Here is a 17,830-nt window from a genome sequence, read left to right on the forward strand (position 1 = left end):
CGCCGCCGGGCTCCGACAGGTCCAGGAAAGCCTGGCGCAGCAGGCCCGCCCCGTCCCCCCCCAGCGAGCATCCCAGGGCGCCGGGGGGCTGCGGCGGCGGCTGCAGGTAGGTGGGTACCGGCAGCCCGCCCGGGGTGCGCGGCGGCCAGAACATGCAGAAGGGAGGGTAGAAGGCGGCGTCCTTCCTGCCCGGCCAGAAGAGCCCCGAGAGCCCGCCGCCCGCCGCCGCCGCCCCGCCGGCCTTGTGCGCGGCCGCCCCGCCGAGAGCATCGCCGCCGCCGCCCTCCTCCTTCTTGTGGCAGAGCCCGAAGGCGGCGGCGGGGAAGCCGTAGGGGTGCGGGAAGAGCCCGCCGCAGCCGGGGAACTTCTGGAGCATGCCGCCGAAGGAGCCCTTGCTGGGCACCGGGATGACGGGGTAGCTCCGCGGGCTTTTGCCGCCGTGCGCCGCCGCCACCGCCTCCTGCAGCTCCTCGTCCTCCTCGAAGCGCGGCCGCTTCTGGTGCAGGTCGGGCGGGGCGGCCAGGAGGTGCGGGCTCAGCAGCCCGCCGCCCACCACCGCCGCCGCCTTCACCGAGCCCAGAGGGTGGCAGGCGGCGGGGGCGGCGGCGGCGGGGGCCGGCGGGGCGGGCGGCAGGGCGCGCTTGCGGCTGCCGCCGTTGAACATGGCCTTGACATCCTCCCAGGCGAAGACCAGCTCATCCTGGGGGCTCTTGTCGGTCAGCTTCAGGTGGCGGCGCCAGGAGTTGAAGTTGGCGGCGTCGGGCTGGGTGTACTTGGCGTCGGGGGTGCGGTGGGAGTGGAAAATGAACTTGTTGGGCGAGAAGTACATGCTGCAGTAGCTGCACTTGATGCACTTGGCCCGGGAGCTGTTGTAGCGGGCCGGGATGAAGCTCCCGCGGCATCCCCAGGCGCACTCGTGGGATACGTCGAAGGCGAAGTTATCCGGCAGTTTGGGGGGCCGGTTCTCCCCCAGGAAGGACTTGCAGAGCCGCTCTGCCTCCCTCTTGGTGATCATGCCGCAGCGGCGGGAGGAGATGGGCATGGCCCCGGCCCGCCGCAGGATCTCCAGCTGCACCGGCGTGCACTGCACGCAGGTGATGCCCAGGGCCACCCGCCGGTTGTGGATCTCGTTGTAGCTGAAGTTTTTGAGGAGGGTGTTGGAAATCTGCGCCAGGCACAGCCGCTCCTGCCCGTCGATGACCAGCGAGACGATCGGGATGCCGTAGAGGATCACCTGCCCCACCTGGTTGGGCTTCATGGCGGCGTGGCCGGCCCTCGGCTGGTTCATGGGGTCCGGCGGGTACGCGCTGGACGGCGACGGCAGCAAGATATCGGTGGGGCCGGGCAGCGGGCTGGTCGCCATCGTCTCAGCGCCGAGGGGGCTGCTCTGCTCTAGCTGCGGGAGGGGAAGGGCACAGAGACACAGCGCCGTCAGCCGAGCGCTCACAGGGACGGGGGGGTCCCCGCCGCACGCACCCCGTCCTCCCCCCGCTCCTCTGGTCTGCCGGCATGCGGAGGCGCTGCCCGTGGGGAGGTTTGCTCAGAGACCCCGAGTCCCCCAAACCTCCTCTGTCCTCGCCGGGGGTGTCCCCGGAGCTGTCCGCCCCCGCGCATCCCGGCTCTCCGACGTGCGCATCCCACCGCAGGTGTGGAGATGGCGGCACACGAGCGAGCCCGTCCCCGTTTGGAAGAATCCCCGAACCCACGGGCGCTTCCACCCCAAACACGCAGCAGAGCCCCGTGTCCGTCTCCTCGCCCTGGAAACCCGCCGCCACCCGGGAGGGCTCCGCGCGGAGCCTCCGCGGGCACACGGCAACCGAGGAGGGGCCCCGCCACAGGGAAGAAGAACAAAAAAACCCCAAAGTTTCGCTGCTCCCCGCGGCTGCCCGGGCATCCTCCCCGCCCGGCTCCCGTTACCTCCGCGGCCGCTCTCCCACCGTGCCGCCGCCGGACCTTCCTCCTCCCGCTCCTCCTCCTCCTCCTCCTCCTCCTCCTCCTCCACCTCCTCCTCCTCCTCCTCCTCCTCCTCCTCCTCCTCCTCCTCCTCCTCCTCCAGCCGCCGCCGGCAGGGAGGGAAGCGCATCCCGCGCCCGGCGGAGCCGCGCGGCCGGACCGAGCCCCCCGCCCCCGGTGCGGCCCCGCGGGCGCTCTGACGTCAGCGGCCCGGGGGGGCGGACGGGCCCGGAGCCGCCGCACGGCCCCCCCGGACGGTGGGAGGCGAGCGGGGCTGGGGGCGGCTCCGCCATCCCTCTCGTCCTCCCTCCCTCCTTCCCTCCCTTCCCGCTCCGGGAGGGGATGCGGGCGCCCCGTCGGGGCCCGGCCTCCCGCCGCCCCCCGAGCGCTGCCCGGCTCCCCGCGCACGGTGTCCCGGCGAGAGGCCGGAAGGGTGGAAGGTGGAATGAGCTTTGGATTTATTTTATTTAGCTTTTTTTTCGCCTTCCTCTCTTCCCTCCGCCCCTTCGCGGTCTGAGTCAAATCGCTTCCGAGAAACGGAATATTCTCCTTATGTACCCCGCGTCTGTTCGGAAACGATGTTTTCTAAGGGGTCGGGAGAAATTACAGGGTAGAGGAGGAGAAAGAGAGGAAAAGTTGATTTCTCGCCACAACCGAGTCCACACGAGCACGAACAGCTTCTGTATCCTCACTGCCATTCCCAAAACCACCGCAGTCATTCACCAGAACCACTTTCACAAGCACCCGGGCCCAGATTCTCGCTCCCACAAAGACCAACACGGCGCAAATATGTTCTGCTGGGGTTTGTTTAACTTTCCCCCCTTCCCCCCAATTGGTTTATGTCCCCACCTAAGGAAAAAACAAACAAACAAAAAAAACCCCAGCAAATAGGCTGCACAACGGTGGCGGCTTCTGCTTTTTTGCCTTTTTTTTTTTTTTTTTCTTTTTCTTTTTTAGTGAATACAGTGAACTGAAAATGTAGATTTTTTTGCACGAATCACCTCCAAAAGGTTGTGGGTCCCAACTGCCACTCTGCGCAGCGCTGGGAGAGGACGGGGCGACCCCGCTGCGACCCCCCTACCCCAAGGCAGAAGGCCAATACTGCTCAACGCCGCTGCTTTCCAGGGAGGGAAACTGCAGAAAAACGGCTAAACCCCGGGAAAATTAAAAACTCATTCCTAGCCAAAATGGGGAGACAACTGGGCAGTCAAGTGTTTCCTAATACCCTTCTGATTTATTTTCCTTTTGCAAAAATATCTGTATCTCTCTTTTTCTCTCCATGCACATGACCAGTACTTAATATTTCTGCACATTTAACTATGAAAATTTTTTTATTTCCTTTTGGTTTGTCTCGGTCTTTTTCTCGGGCATCACAGATCCAGATGGAAATCTCTGCACCGACCTTTCCCAGGACATCCACACTAAAAAAAACTCACACCCTCTCTCCTCTATCCGGGTATTGCTCGGGTCCTCGATAATAATAATAATAATAATAATAATAATAATAATAATAATAATAATAATAATAATAAATCTCTCCTTATTCCTTCTGTCACTTGCTATTAAACCTTGCTCTTCCCCGTGTCGCAACTGTCACAGGGAGACTTCCCCCTTTCCCCTCCCTCCTACTTTTTCCCCGATCCTCTTCTTCACGGAGCCTGCTGCTTTCGTGTGAGCAATAGCTATAAGCCTCACATTGGTGACATTTTAATCAATGCTTCCTAGCCAGACTGACATGAATTTTACACTTCAAAACTCTCCTCCGCCAGCTAATTGATTCAAATTGTTTTATTGGTTAAACCCGTGTCACACATTGTGTGATCTATTACCACGCCTCGGAGAAAATCTCCCCTCCTGTCTCCGCTCCCAGGTCGGCTCCAGGAGGGACGGGGGGTTTCGGGGAGAAGCCGCTCGCTCCTGCGGGTGCTCGGTGCCTGCATCCCCGCGGCGGCCCCGGGCAGGGCGCTCCCCTCTGCCGTGGTCACTCGGCGGCTTTTCCCCGGCCGCTCCCGGGAGAACCGGGGATGGGCAACTTCGCCCCAGGCTCTGAGCCCGGCGTTGGAAGAGGACGAGAAGCGGTCGCAGGAGGCGAAAGGGATGAGAGGGCTTTGCAGAACGCCTTCAGCGAAAGGAAGAGGCGGAAAACTCAGGCTCGGGACAGGGTCGTCGCTAGCCAGCGACTGTGTTCTATTTTGTGGTAACTAAACGAAAAGTAAAACTAAACTGCCTTCTTTTCCCCCCTTTTCTATTCTTTTTTTTTTTTTTTTTTTTTTTTTTTTTTTTTTTTTTTTTTGTCACCTGCTTGGTGCTGTTGACCCTCCTTTATTCCGCTGTAAAAACTGAGTGGCTTCCTCCATTCCCTTTAAAGGGAAAACTCAAACCCGCGGGTCGGGATGTTTTAGTTCCCGGAGGGAGGAGGCGCAAGGGCCACTGAATTTGGGGCAGACACTGACCCACACCAGCACCGTGGAGAAGCGGGACGAGAATACACCGTTCCCTACTTTTTCTCACTTAAGCCTGCTGGGAAACCTCATGGGGTGGCAGGACCCCAGTATGGGCATGGCGGGGGTGGCTTGGCCGGGAAAGGCTGGCCCACACAGGGCCCGGGAGGCTGCCGCAGGTGTCCCCAGGCGGGCGGGCGAGGCCCGGCGGGGCTGCTCGGCCACCGCCAGCCCCACCGGGGTCTCCGCGGGTCGGATGGAGCCCACCCTGACCAGGACGAGGGGCAGAAGGGAATTCCCGCTGGGGCTGGGGTGTCCACACTCCCCCTCGCGGGCAGGTGCCCATGTGGGGGCTCCTGTCCCGATGTCGATTCCCAGTTTCTCCCGTTCATTTCGTTCCTTGCTGTTGCCATTTGGCTTGGAGTCACCTCTCAGCAGAGGAGTGGAAAAGGTGGAGAAACTTCTCGCAGGAGCCTGGAAAGGCTAAGCAGGAGCCCTGACTCAGTTTCGCTCTTCCCTTCTCTGTCGCGATTCTGCCTCGGCACGGGAGGCGACAGCAGCGCCTTCTCCCGCCGCGGATCGCTCCGTGTGGAAACGAGCAGCGGGGAAAAGCGGCCAAGTCCAAACCACCCCAGCCCACCCTCGTGGCCTTTATTTACTTCCAGGGCGTTTAAATATTGTAGCAGAGGCGCCACGAGAAGCAAGATAACCTTGGTGCGTTTAAAAAACCACAAAGAAAACCACCCCCAACGCGAATCCATTCCCTCCTCCCACCTCTCCACATCCCATTGAAACTTCCAGCCGTGTAAGTAGCAGACACGCAAGGTATTGTTATAAAAGCTCTTCTAACAAAATTTAGACAGCAAAATTTGGTTGGTTTTTTTGTTTTGTTTTGTTTTGGTTTTTTTTGTTTTTGTTTTTTTTTTCTTCTTTTTCTTTTAAATACTTTTGCGTAGATTTCGCTTGCATCGCTTGGTCTAGAGCGAAGCTCTTTTCTAAGTAGTGGTTTGTTTTTTTTAATCGCACTTTATTATATTAAGCAGAAAGGGCATTTGGAATAGAGGTGGTCCCATCTGGAAAACCCCGGAGCTCATTTAGATCACATCACTTCGGGCTTTTGTCTCTGCTCTTGAATAACCCAGCTAGACACAACAAAAGGGTAGACATCTCTACGTGGAGTTTTTTCAGTGGCAAAAGGACGCCTCGGAAAGATGCTTCCATATTCCTAATAACGAGGGGGGAAACGACTCAACGGGATCTTCTCTTGGCTTTTGAAAGACACCAGGAGAGTTCAGGGATGGGGCATTTTTAGATAGTTTTTTACCCCGCCGGTAGCTGTAAACCAGCACGCCGGCTGAAGGGAAGGAACCGAGGACGGCACCTTTTGTCTGACGGAGGTCTCTTAAATTCTCAGTTTAATGTGCTCGGAGCGACCCAAACCCGAGACTCCGGTCCTCGCCGAAGGTACGTGCAGACCTGAGCCGGGAGGAGCGGTGCCCCCGCCGGGGGGAGGCTGCCCGCCAGCCCCCAGCATCATCACCCGATAGGAACAGCACCTCGGAAAAAAAGCCATTCATCATTTTATTTTATCCTGCCACGGGAAGGGACCGGCGGCCCGGGAGGAGATGGGCGCTCCCTTACCCTCCGTTCAGCTCTTGGAAACACGAGGGGGATGATTTCTGTTCTGCCTGAGGATGGGGAGGGAAAAGAGCTGCAAGTTTAGGTGTGCGTGAATTAACATCCCTGGGAGAGGTAGACTGGGGGGCAGAGGGGGTTAAAGAAAGATCCCAAACGCAAAAAAGCCACCTTAGCTATTGATTTTTTTTTCCAAACGCATAAATTAAAGAGCTCTGAACATTTGCATGAGAAACATGCCTGCTCCGAAGTATTTAAACAGAGCAACAAATTTCCACGGTGGCGAAGCAGGGCCCCAGTCGGGCTGTGATGGGGAGCAGCGATCCCAAACTTCCGAGAGAAACGTGACGAAGAGTCATCGCGTCAGTAAATAATTCAATTTTGCGTCTTTCAGAACCCAGTAACCTTGGGTGTCTTAGAAAGCAGATTGTACAAACAGGCAATTAAGATGAGCACAGAGACTTTCAGAGGAGATATAATGAACCAGCTTTAATTACTATCTTGAAATTAAAAATGTAATATACAGATTTAAATTTATTTTCACCTAAATTGTGTATAAAATTATATGGCGTTCCCCACCCCCGCCCCCCCCCTTTTCCCAGGCTAAGAAACGAATTGCCACCAAGCTTGCCACTAAAAAGTCTGAAGTACTTTCCAAACCCTGCTCCCCAGCACGCAGTAATAATGATACATTTATCATTACTGATGACCGCCCACTGGTTTATTATTGCTTTGTTGCAACTATTACAATCAAGAGATTTCTTTATTTACTGTTAACATTCACTTAAAGCTGAATGTTAATGACTCTTCTGAATTCACCGAAGACTTTTCCGTTATATTTCAGGAGTAGTTACGGTTTGGGTTTCAGAAACGGCAGAAAAGGAGGAGAGATGCTGGGGTGGTGGTTTGCTCCTGGTTTTTATTTTCTTTTTTCTTTTTTTTTCCCTCCTTCTTAAAAGGCTGTTTAAGAGGATTTATCTAAGTCGGATTTTCAACAAAGAGTTGCAAAAGCCTTGGCGTAATGTACATACTTGACTGTAGCTAATTATGAGTGTATTTTATTACAGGAGATTCATTCATTATTGATAAATGTTTGCAGTAACTTCCTGCTATGTAGAGTTGTATTTTACGAGGAATAAACAACCTATGGGGATTGGGAGTGTTTGGCTTTTACGCTTCTGCACTCTTTGACAGTTCCCATTACCCACTTCGGGGTCTGGCTTGTCACCTTCCCTCTTTCTACACCCAAAAGCAACTTCTTCCCTCGTCCCTTGCCGCCGCATTCCTCTCGTTCCTTTACCCCTTGCTATCATTTCAGAGTTATCATTTAAAAAAAAAAGTGATTTGTATAGTACACGATTTTACTACAGGCACTCTTCCCTAAAGCCAGGTCCATATGGATGTCTCCAAAGGGTTGTACGGACCGGGATGAGCTCCCGTTTCGGGCCAGCCGATGGGCAGGAGCTGTGCAACAAGCAGGCAACGCACAGGGAGGGCTTGGAGGGCGGGGAAAAGGGTTTCCCCGAGGGCTCTCCGCTTCTCTCGGACCCCCAAAGCTTTGGAGTCGCAGCCAGTAAAAAAAAATACTAACTAATCATAATTTAAAATATCTATTTCCCCCCCCCCCCCGGCTTTTAAACATCGGAGCCGCTGCTTAAGCGGAGGAGACGCCTCTCACAGGCTGGTGGTCTCCTCTTATCCCACTTCTCCCCAAAATCAGCCCCTTCCCAGGCAACGAGGGTCGTTCCAGAGGGAAAAAGCCGAACTGTCTGGGGCAGAGGCGCAGCGCTGCGCTCAGCCCCGCATCCCCGCACCCCGTCCCGGTGCCGGCAGGACCCCGAGGGCTCCGTGCGCTCCCCTCCCCAGCAGGTCCCCGCTTTGCATTTGGGGACCAGTCAGCCCTGCTCGTCCTTTCCGACCTCCACACCTGGCCCAAAGTTCACGATTTGTGAGGAGAACTAAAACCCGTGTATATGTGGGAGAACACACACGCGTGAGAGGCGCGGGAACGAGGAGCCGCGCACGGGAAGGGATGCGCGGCGCGGCTCCAAACCATCGCCCCTTCCCTCCGCGGCCGCCCAAACTCGCGGGGGGCTCCTCTCTCCCCTCGGCGCTCTCCCAGCCAGATCCCACCCGGCAGCAGCGAACAGCCGCCTTCCACTCCCTTCCCCGCGACGGCCAGCGCGACCCTGCGACCTATCGCGACAGCGAGCGACAGCGCTACCTGCTCCGGGAAGGCACGGTTACCCCCAAATCAAAAGGTTCCCGCTGGCCCAATCGCGCCCCAGCCGCAGGCTCACCTGGACACCCGGGCTCCATGGGCTCTCCGGGGCTGCGGCCGGCGCGGGGCCGCTCCCGCTCCGCGGCAGCTCCGCGGCGCTCAAGTTTGGCTCCCGCGTCTGCCGCGGCGGCTGTGCCGCGGGTGGGTCGGGTCTCGGACGCCTTCTAGCAGCCAGGCAGCGCCTTGCAAGCGGTGCGGGGAAGCCGCCCCCTTCCCCGGCCCCCTCCCCTCGCTGAGGGGAGAGCGGCGGCCGCCCCCGCCCCGCCGCTACCCCGGGGCAGGTCCGCCCCGACGGCTGCGGAGGATGGGAGGAGGGCACCCCCCACATTCTGCCCGCCTGGAGGGGGGGGGGGGGGAGAGGGACCCTGTTGCAGGGGCGGACTCTGCTTCCCCAGGCTCCCCCCACCCCAAACTTCCCCTCTTCCCCCAAAATTTCCTTTGCCTCTTCCCCTGCAAAACAGAAATGCTGGCGAGCCCCGCGCCCCCCCAAATTGTGAGTGCTTTGAGGGACAGCGGGGAGGGTGTCCGCACAAGTCCCTGAGGGAAATTAAGGGGGGGTGTGGGGTTGGGCACTGCCGCCTCCTCCAAGCCCTCGCACTCCCGCAGAGGCCCCGTCCCCAGCAAAACGCTTCCCGCAGATCGCTCGACGTGCGGAACAAGGCGGCTGCTTAAAAACACAAAGCCGGAGCCCTAATGAGTTCAATTACAATGTGGTAAACACATTGCCTCTACGCTTTAATTAAGCCGGCTGTCCAATTTTAACTCATTAGTAATTCATTAAGAGAACAGCCTTTAGCTGGCTGCGAGGAGTTCCGAAGCTTGTGCGGTTACGCGCCGTGCACATCCCAACGTATCTGAGGATGGGAGAGCGGCGTCTGTCCGTCCTCCCGCGGAAAAGGGGGCTCCTGGACCCCAAAGGAGATCACCTGTTGTCCCAGCTGCTGTGGGACACCGTCGCAGGGGAAAGGGACACGAAGGTGTCGGGCTGGGGAGGAGGAAAGGAGTACTGAGGTGACCCGGGACACCCCGTCCCTCTTCCCTCGGGAGAAACCGGACGGATTTAAGGGCAGGCGGAGGGACACGCTGGGGGACTTTGGCGTCCACGCGCCCCGTCTTAACAAAAATAAAACAAAAAAACCAAAAAAAAAAAAAAAGAAAAAGAAAAAAAAAAAGAAAAAAAAAATCAAAACCCCCCACAAACACGGAAAAAGTGTTTGAAACGTATCTGGGCCAAGAAACAGGTCAAATTTGCCCGAGAAGCAAATTTGGTTTGATGAGCGAGCCCAGGGGTCTGCAGAGCCAGGTCTCGCCTCTCCGCCCCGCGGGGCAGGAGGGCAGCCTGGGCACCGGGGCGCTGCCAGGTGCCGGGACTGGGCGTGGGAGGTGCCCCCCAAATTATCCGTGTCGGAGCTCCCCGTGCCCGCCGGGCTCCGCGCCTCTCCGCGCCTCTCCGCGCCATGCGGCGGCTCCTGCGGGGGCATCGCAGCAAAACGGGCGGGGAGAGCCCGAGCTTCCCTTCGCTTTCCTTGCGAGAAGCGGCGAGCCGCAGCGTGTCCCGGGCACGACGGTGGCGGTGCAGGGATTTAGGGTTTCCCGCCGCAGCTGCTGCCCCATTAAGGATTAAAGCATTCTCCCTTCAAATTGCAGTGCTTGGGGCAGCTCTGAGGCGGTCCGGGCTGGACATCCCCAAACCTTCCCCGAATCCCATCCCACTAGGATCGCTGCTTTTGAAGTGGTTTGCGTTTATGAGCATAGTTACCATTTTAGCGCAGCTCCAACAGGCTGGAGGTTGCAGCTATTTTTTCTAGATCTGTTGAAAGTTTCTTTTCCTTTCCTCCTTTATTTTTAGCTATCTTTGACTTTTGAAATCTGAATATGCAAAAGTATTCAGCAGACAGGAGGAGGTTTGGTTTCATCCCCCTTCACCACTGCCAGGTGCTTCAGAGACACACGCACAATACTACAAAAAATCTTTAAGAAGTAAGTTTGGGTGGGTTGTTTGTTGTTTGGGGTTTCATTTGTTTGTTTGTTTGCTTGACCACAGACATTTATCTGATCCTAGACAGATTCAGAAGTCTTTATTTTTTCCTGCCTCTCTCCTTGGCTGGGCTCCTCGCAGTGTCCCCAGCCTCACACGGGCACTTGTCACCTCTGCTGTCCCCCCTGCCCAAGTTCAGCTCCAGCCCAGTAAAAGGAGGCAGGTTCGGGGGGGCTTCAAACTCCAGATCTGAGTTGTAAACGACTAAATCCCTTCTGAAGAAGCCTTTAGGCAGACATCTCAAGAAGAAACCCTTAATAAGAGTCGTCTCCTTTGGGGAGTAGATTGGGAGCAGTTATCTCTTTAAAGCAGTTTTTCCTTTTTCACATCGCGGGCCCTCTCTGCCATAGTCTTGATTTTCATTTGGCTCCAGGCTTGCAAAATCGGATTGTCTGGAATTAAGAGATTTGAATATTGTTCCTCTTGATGTTAAAGAATTTTTTTTTCTCCACCAAGAAGGAATATCACACGAGCAGGATCAAGCCCCAGTGGAAGGCAAGTCTGGGGGGCAACCCTACTCAGGGCTCAAAAGCAGAGATATTTAACCTGTTGCTGTGTTGCCTTTGTCACCTTATTTTTATCTTCAGATCTTTAAAAAAAATTGCCCCGAAAGCTAAAAGAATATTGCTTATCTATTTCCAGAAACCTCTTCCACTCCTTTGTCTTGACTAGCAAAGCACTGGCTTCTGAACACCCAGGGGACAATCTTCCTCCAGAGCCTCCTGGTATAAATCTAAAAATAATCTTGAAGCCAGTGGGCTACAATTCATTTTATTACCCCAGTGCTAATCTAGAATAGGTACATAAAAACTGTTAGGACAATTAATCTGAATTAATTTCCAAAGTGAATTAAATTAAATTGAATGAAGACCACCTGAATTCTGAATAAGAACAACCTTCACAGGGGTTTCACGCAGTTTAATTAATCCACTTTTAAATTCTCACCTTCAGCTAATTTGGGTTATTTTCCTGAGTGTCCCCACGTAGGCAAAATCTTAGAGGTAAACGTGGCTCAGGGGAATTTCTCTGGATTTACCCAGATGTAATTTAGAACAGAAATGTATCCTCTAATACTCTTTGACCACGGCACAGAAATGATGCAGAAATGAGAGATATATAAATTGTGCTGCTGCATGGAGCTCAGCTTTATGAAGGAAACCCTTCCCAAAAGTTTTTTTATTATTATTTTTTTTTCATTGTTTTTCTCTCTTCTGTCTCCCTGTGCCTCTGTGTGTATAAACACAGGTACATGTGTCTGCAGACGTGCACATATTGGATGTGTGCTCTGTTTGGCTTTGCTCTATTTGTTTAATCCATTAAAGGTTCCCCTCTGTGCACCTGGGACTCCCATTGAAGTTAAACTGGGAGCTGAAGAAACAGCAGGATCAGCTGGCTGGGAGACCACTCAGCACTGCACTTCACAGCTGAAATAGGATGGCAAAAACCCAAAACACACAGCCACTCAGGGCCCAGCAATCTAGGGCAAATTTACAAAAGTGAGGTTGTCTTCGAAGGAGCAAAGCCCCTTCTACTGCCTGAGGAGGTCTCATACAAGGGTTGTAGGTGCAAGCGATGCTGTTGTGATGTTTATCAAGACATTGCAATATTGCTGAGGTAATGGTGCTCCACCTTCGGTGGTGCTTGGTCAATTGAGGAGAGCAACTGGGGCAGGCACAGGAAGGTCTCAATTGTCTCCTCCCAAAAAGCCACTTCAAACGGCTGGCTTGTTATTTCAGCATATAAGGTAATTGTAACCAGGTTCCTGCTTTTTTTAAACAGGCACCTGGTATAATTTACCTTATATTCCCTTAAAAATCAAGGGAATTATTTTTCCTTCTGAAATCAGTGGCTCCAGGACCCAAGGGTTAAAGCTCCCTAAATTGCATTTCATGACCAATAATACCATAGAGCCATAGAATGGTTTGGTTTGGAAAGGACCTGGAAGAACATCTATTTCTAGGGGACATCAGGAGTGGCTCCCTCTCAGGTGAGATTCCCCAGGTCAGAGCAGCCTTCTCCCAGCAGATACTTGTGCCAAACGTCCCAGATTGTCACAATAACAGGATCTCTGAAATGACTCCTGAAATAACCCATAAATGGGGTAAGGTATGGCGGTAGGATCATGCCAGAGCACATCCAGAAACCTGGAATTTCACTCCTTGGCACAATGAATTACAGTGTGACCTTGCAGAGAGCCATTTATAGAACAACATTTTAAAGATAAGCTCTCAAATAAGAGTGCCCTGTGAGTAATCTGGTGTGCTGCTCATCTGTCCAGACTGAGCATTTCTGAAAATCAATCTCCTTTGGATTGGGATTTCTCAGTTGACATTCCTAAGTTGGAAAAATACGACCTCTTCTTCAAGCCTCAATTTATGCACCTGGAAAGGATGTGAATGTGTTTAGGGAACAGCATTCATCTACCAGCACCTCAGAGAGGTTTTATGAAATGTAGTTGAGTTAAAGACTAAGACCTACCCTACCTTCCTTCTCACTTTTGCTTAATACAGTTGAAAATAAATAAATAACCACATATCATAGCTAAAATCATCTCTGAAAAGCTGCATTAAACAAAAGATTCCCAAGAATTTAGAAACTGTGGAGTAGCTTCACAGTTTGATTAAGGTATTTCCAGACTCATCGGGACAGGAGATTTTTTGCCAGTCTTTCCCCCTTGCCATCCAAATTTTAATTTCATGCACCATAAGATCAATCCACCTTCTGACACATCCCTTTCATAAATTTGGATGCATTTTGGAAAAATTTAAGGCCAGGTTGGATGATGCTTTGAGCAACCTGGTCTAGTAGGAGGTGTCCCTGCCCATGACTGGGGGTTGAAATAAGATGGTCTTTAATGTCTCTTTCAACCCAGACTGTTCCATGATGCAAAGGCAAATGCTCCTACCAATTTGTCAAATTTAAAAACGTTGCAACAACCCAGTGGAGTCAATCTTTACAATGGACACAGGAGATGTTCAAAACAGGCAGCAGAAAATTTTATGGCACCTACATCTAGCACAAAAGGTGAGGATATGGCCCCAGGTTGTTCCAGGGGATGTTCAGATGGGATGTTAGGGAAAATTCCTTCATGGAAGGGCTGTCCAGCCCCACAGGCTGCCCAGGGCAGTGGTGGAGTCCCCATCCCTGGAGTGACTGGCCCTTGGGGACATGGATTAATGGTGAGCTTGGCAGTGCTGGGGAAATGGTTGGCCTTGATGAACTTAAGAGATCTTTTTCAACATAAATGATTCTGTGATTCTCCTGCCTGATGCTCCCACCATCCCCTGCTGGGGTCGGGACCACTCACTCAGGGAAGCTGATGGCTTCTGCCTTGACATCAGCTCGCTTAACCACCTCTACTCCTACCTTGTCAATTCTTTTGTTGCTCCCACCCCCATAATTATAATTTAGGCATTTCCAGAGCCCAGGACTTCACTGGTGTAATAGAATTTTCAAAGGCTAGTGAGTTTTCACCAGCAGCAGAAACAGTTTCATTCCCTTTCCTTGTGTCCTGCCTACTTTTCCAGCTCCCTCATTATGGGTCAGCTTCCTTTTATCTGTGACAGCCCCTCTGTCTGCAGGGTCACCCTCCAGCCTCAAATAGTGAAATGCTGCTCAGAAAATGAAATTTTCTACCTCCGCACAAGGAGTGCTCCTTATCACAACAGAAAAATACTGAGGAGAGGCTTAAAAATATCTTCAGCTGATTTTGACATCAGGAAAAACAAAATTACAAGCATTTGACCATAGCATAAACTTGTGAGTAAGTTCCTATATTAGGTACCTTAAAAAGGACTTTTATTTCACAGCAATGCTAACACACTTTCATGAAGTGATGTTTAGAAATCAAGGAAGCACAAATCTAATTTCAAAGCAGCTCCATTGTAGATTAGTTTGCCCCAGAAATTAAAGTCTTTCCTATCTGCTTTCGCTCATGATTGTTAATTAATTGGTAGGTAATAAACACAGACACCAGTTTTGCAGGAGTAGAAACATGAGGATATCATGGACTAGCTTTCTTGGTATTATGTTATTAAGTCACAGTCCAATTTTCAGGACAAAAACTTGCAGAGAAGACATGAGGGGCGTTTTTGAAGAGGTGCCTATGAGCCATCTGCAGCCCAGCTGCTTTTTGTGCATCGCCCTGCTCTCCTTTGGGGCCTGACCTTGCTGGTTTATTTCTCTCACAGTTCCAGCCCCAAGATGAAAAGTTGAAGTCCTTGGACAGGCTTGGGGTGCACACCAGACCTGCAGGACAGCTTGACTCAATTCCTGTCTTTGCTACCAGCTGCTGCCCCTGGCTGTGTGTGAGCCGTGCAAGAGGTTTTGTCTCTCTCCGTGAATTCATAGAATCACAGAATGTTTTGGGTTGGATGGGACCTTTGTAACCATCCAGTCCCACCCCCCTGCCATGGGCAGGGACACCTTCCACTGTCCCAGGCTGCTCCAAGCCCCATCCAGCCTGGCCTTGGGCACTGCCAGGGATCCAGGGGCAGCCACAGCTGCTCTGGGCACCCTGGGCCAGGGCCTGCCCACCCTCCCAGCCAGCAATTCCTTCCCAATGCCCAATCTAAACATACTTCCTTTCAGTTTAAAATTATTCCTACTTGTCCAGCCAGCTTCTTCCCAGGACAAACAATTCATTCATAAGTTCATACAATTCATCCCTGCAGGGCTTAAGGAGGCATATCTGGTGCTGGATGTAACCAGACCTGCCCATGAATAAATTTGGGGGATACGTATTAATCCATAGAACAAATCCTCGGGAGGATCTTTAGAAACACCATAACAATTTTGGAGGATCAGTGTCTTATTTCCAGCCCCCTGCAGTCACACCAAGTGCACTGACAAGTGGGTAACCAATTAATAGTGATTACAAACAAGCAGAAAGTGCAATAAAAGTTACTGGGGCACTGGGATGCAGTGAGAATAGAGGTGCACGGACCACACACTGTGCTTTTACCCCATGAATTCCTGCCTCAGGAAATAAACTCCAGATACTTCATGACACCCCTGCCCACCAAACCCAGCATTCCCGAGCTCTCTGCCAAGTCCCATTTCAGCTGCAGGTGAGGCAGACACGTGTCCCCCCCAGGGAGGCAGGACAGGTGAATGCCAGTCCCATGGGGACAATCTCCTGGACATGCCTTAGCCTCCTCTCGCTTGAGGGGGTGTCGGTTTCCCCGGCCTCATTAACTGAAGCAACACCATAAATGTCTGGCTGAGTTTTGGGAAGGGAGGAGTCAGAGCATCTACTTTGCCTATTTATATTTGCTGCTGCCAAAGGAACTGAAAGGCCATTAGCAACCCTGCTGGTCTTTCAGCACTGGAACTAAACACCTTTAGCCCCAGAGGGCTTCACAGCAGTAGGAAAAACCTCATGCTTGTAAGGTCTCCAGCCCTTTATTACTTTTTTCCATCATGATTACCTTGGCTCCAGAAAGTTTTAATACCGTTCAAAATTCAATCCAGTTTTATTGACATCTCCAGTTTTGCCAAACAGTTAAACTGAAGCAGACGGCATGAATTTCAGTCAATCAATATTCATTTAGAGCTGGACACCCATATGTTAGCATACTCTCTCCTTGGCAATGAGTGGGGAGGCTAAACAATCAATCCACACTTGTATTTAAACTCGGCGACTGCATTTTCAAAAACCCCCACATAAGGCAAAATTGAATGGTTGAATAAGGCAACATGTGATTTCTGTTATGTTATTATTAATAATTAATAATTCACTTAATAACACAGCGGGAGCCCAATCCAAAACCCACTGATGTCAATAGATTTCTTTCCAGGGTACTCAGTAGCACAAAGCAGACACAAAAGCTCAGGTTTTTAACAGCATTTAAGCACCTGCATCCTGTGCTGGGCTCAGACACCTCCTGCTTCACAGCCCCTGGGCTCAGGACAAGGCAGGGAAGTGGTGCTGATATGGAATAGTGAATCATGGAGTGTGTTGAATGTATGGTGAGTAACAAAGAGTGGATCAAGAGCTGTGCAGGGCAGGGCTAGTTTTGAAATTTGGCCTTACAGCACTGGTTGAATATGCCTGCCTTTTCTGTTAGGGGGATAGACCATGTAAGATTGACATTTATTCTGTTGTACTTCAATATAACAAGCAGATTGCATCCATTATTGACAGCCTGGCACAGCTGGGGCTCTTGAGCTGCACAGAGAAGGCTCCAGGGACACCTCAGAGCCCCTGCCAGGGCCTCCAGGGGCTCCAGCAGAGCTGCCCAGGGACTGGGGACAAGGCCTGCAGGGACAGCAGCCAGGCAATGGCTCCCACTGCCAGAGGGCAGGCACAGATTTTGGGCTCTTGGCAATTAGGAATTGCTGGCTGGGAGGGTGGGCAGGCCCTGGCCCAGGGTGCCCAGAGCAGCTGGGGCTGCCCCTGGATCCCTGGGAGTGTCCAAGGCCAGGGCTTGGGGCACCCTGGGATAGAGGAAGGTGTCTCTGCCCATGGCAGGGGATGGAACAAGATGGTCTTGAAGGTCCCTTGCAGCCCAAACCATTTTGTGATTAACAGCTGTCATGCACTGTCTGCATCCCTGCTTTAGGCTCTGGCTGCGTGCAGAGCCTGATGTGCGAAAGATAAGATCCAGGAAACAGCAAGCTGTTAAGTTTACTTAAAACTTTCCCTGGCCTTTTCCTGGCTGCCGTCAACATCTTTAGGGCAGCTTCTGAGAAGTGCTGTGGCAGCCAGACACCCAGGCCTTGGACATCTGGACCTTAAAGCAAATATTATGGCTGTTGTTATTACCATTTTTGCCTCTCTAATTAACCAGTTGGGCACTTGCCAGCTGTTTCTCTCTGCATTGCAAGGACTGTTTCCATTGGGTTTAGGCAGACAGTCTTACTTTAAGATCCCTATTGATCAGCTGCCATTCTCACATGGTTAAAGCACTCCTCTTGGGGAACTCTCCAGTGTTTTAAGTGCACACAGTTACTCTCATGACTGGCTTGTAAACAGGTTTTAATGGGGCTATTAGTGTAAAAGGACAGGAAACTTTCAAAAACAGCCTTTTAAATATTCATGAAGATGTTTAATCTGGTGCTTAATCACCACTGTTTGCATATCAGAAAAGAGGGGGGGCAGCAGTGCCTCGCTGTTAACTTCAACAGGACATTAATAAACGCTCTTTGACCCACGATTAATGCCCAAATGGCAGCCAAACTCTTTGGAAAGCATTCCCCACCTCCTGCAGAAGAGCTCCCCAAAACTGGTGTCCAAGGAGAGTGTTAGCTCCCAGGAGAGGAGGTTCAGGGCCAGGCTCTGCTCTTGCTCAAGCTGAGCATGGCATGACCTACACCTTCTGCACTGACCATGTCCCATTGGGTCACAGGGGCATCAGAGTGGACTTTTCTGCCTGAGTGGAAGGTTCAGAGCCTCAGGGGATCTCCCAAAAGCAGCTGTGCTCAGGCGGGATGTGCTGTGTCCCCGTGTCTGTCCCTCACTGGGGCTGGGCCCTCCAGGAG

The 17,830-nt window shown here is 52.6% G+C and overlaps 1 protein-coding gene across 1 annotated transcript in view; it reads right to left on the reverse strand.

Moving 5' to 3' along the window:
- Positions 1–1,363, reverse strand: part of SKOR2 (SKI family transcriptional corepressor 2) — a 23,558-nt gene extending 22,195 nt beyond the window's left edge. Inside the window, exon 1 of the mRNA XM_071425977.1 lies at positions 1–1,363. This exon is cut by the window's left edge and continues 845 nt beyond it. Within this exon, the coding sequence (XP_071282078.1) occupies positions 1–1,363 (1,363 nt within the window).
- Between the last annotated feature and the right edge of the window lie 16,467 nt (positions 1,364–17,830).

The sequence above is a fragment of the Agelaius tricolor genome, unplaced genomic scaffold, assembly GCF_023055355.1.
Source record: "Agelaius tricolor isolate 1412-34295 unplaced genomic scaffold, bAgeTri1.0.p SCAF_4, whole genome shotgun sequence".
NCBI lineage: Eukaryota > Metazoa > Chordata > Aves > Passeriformes > Icteridae > Agelaius > Agelaius tricolor.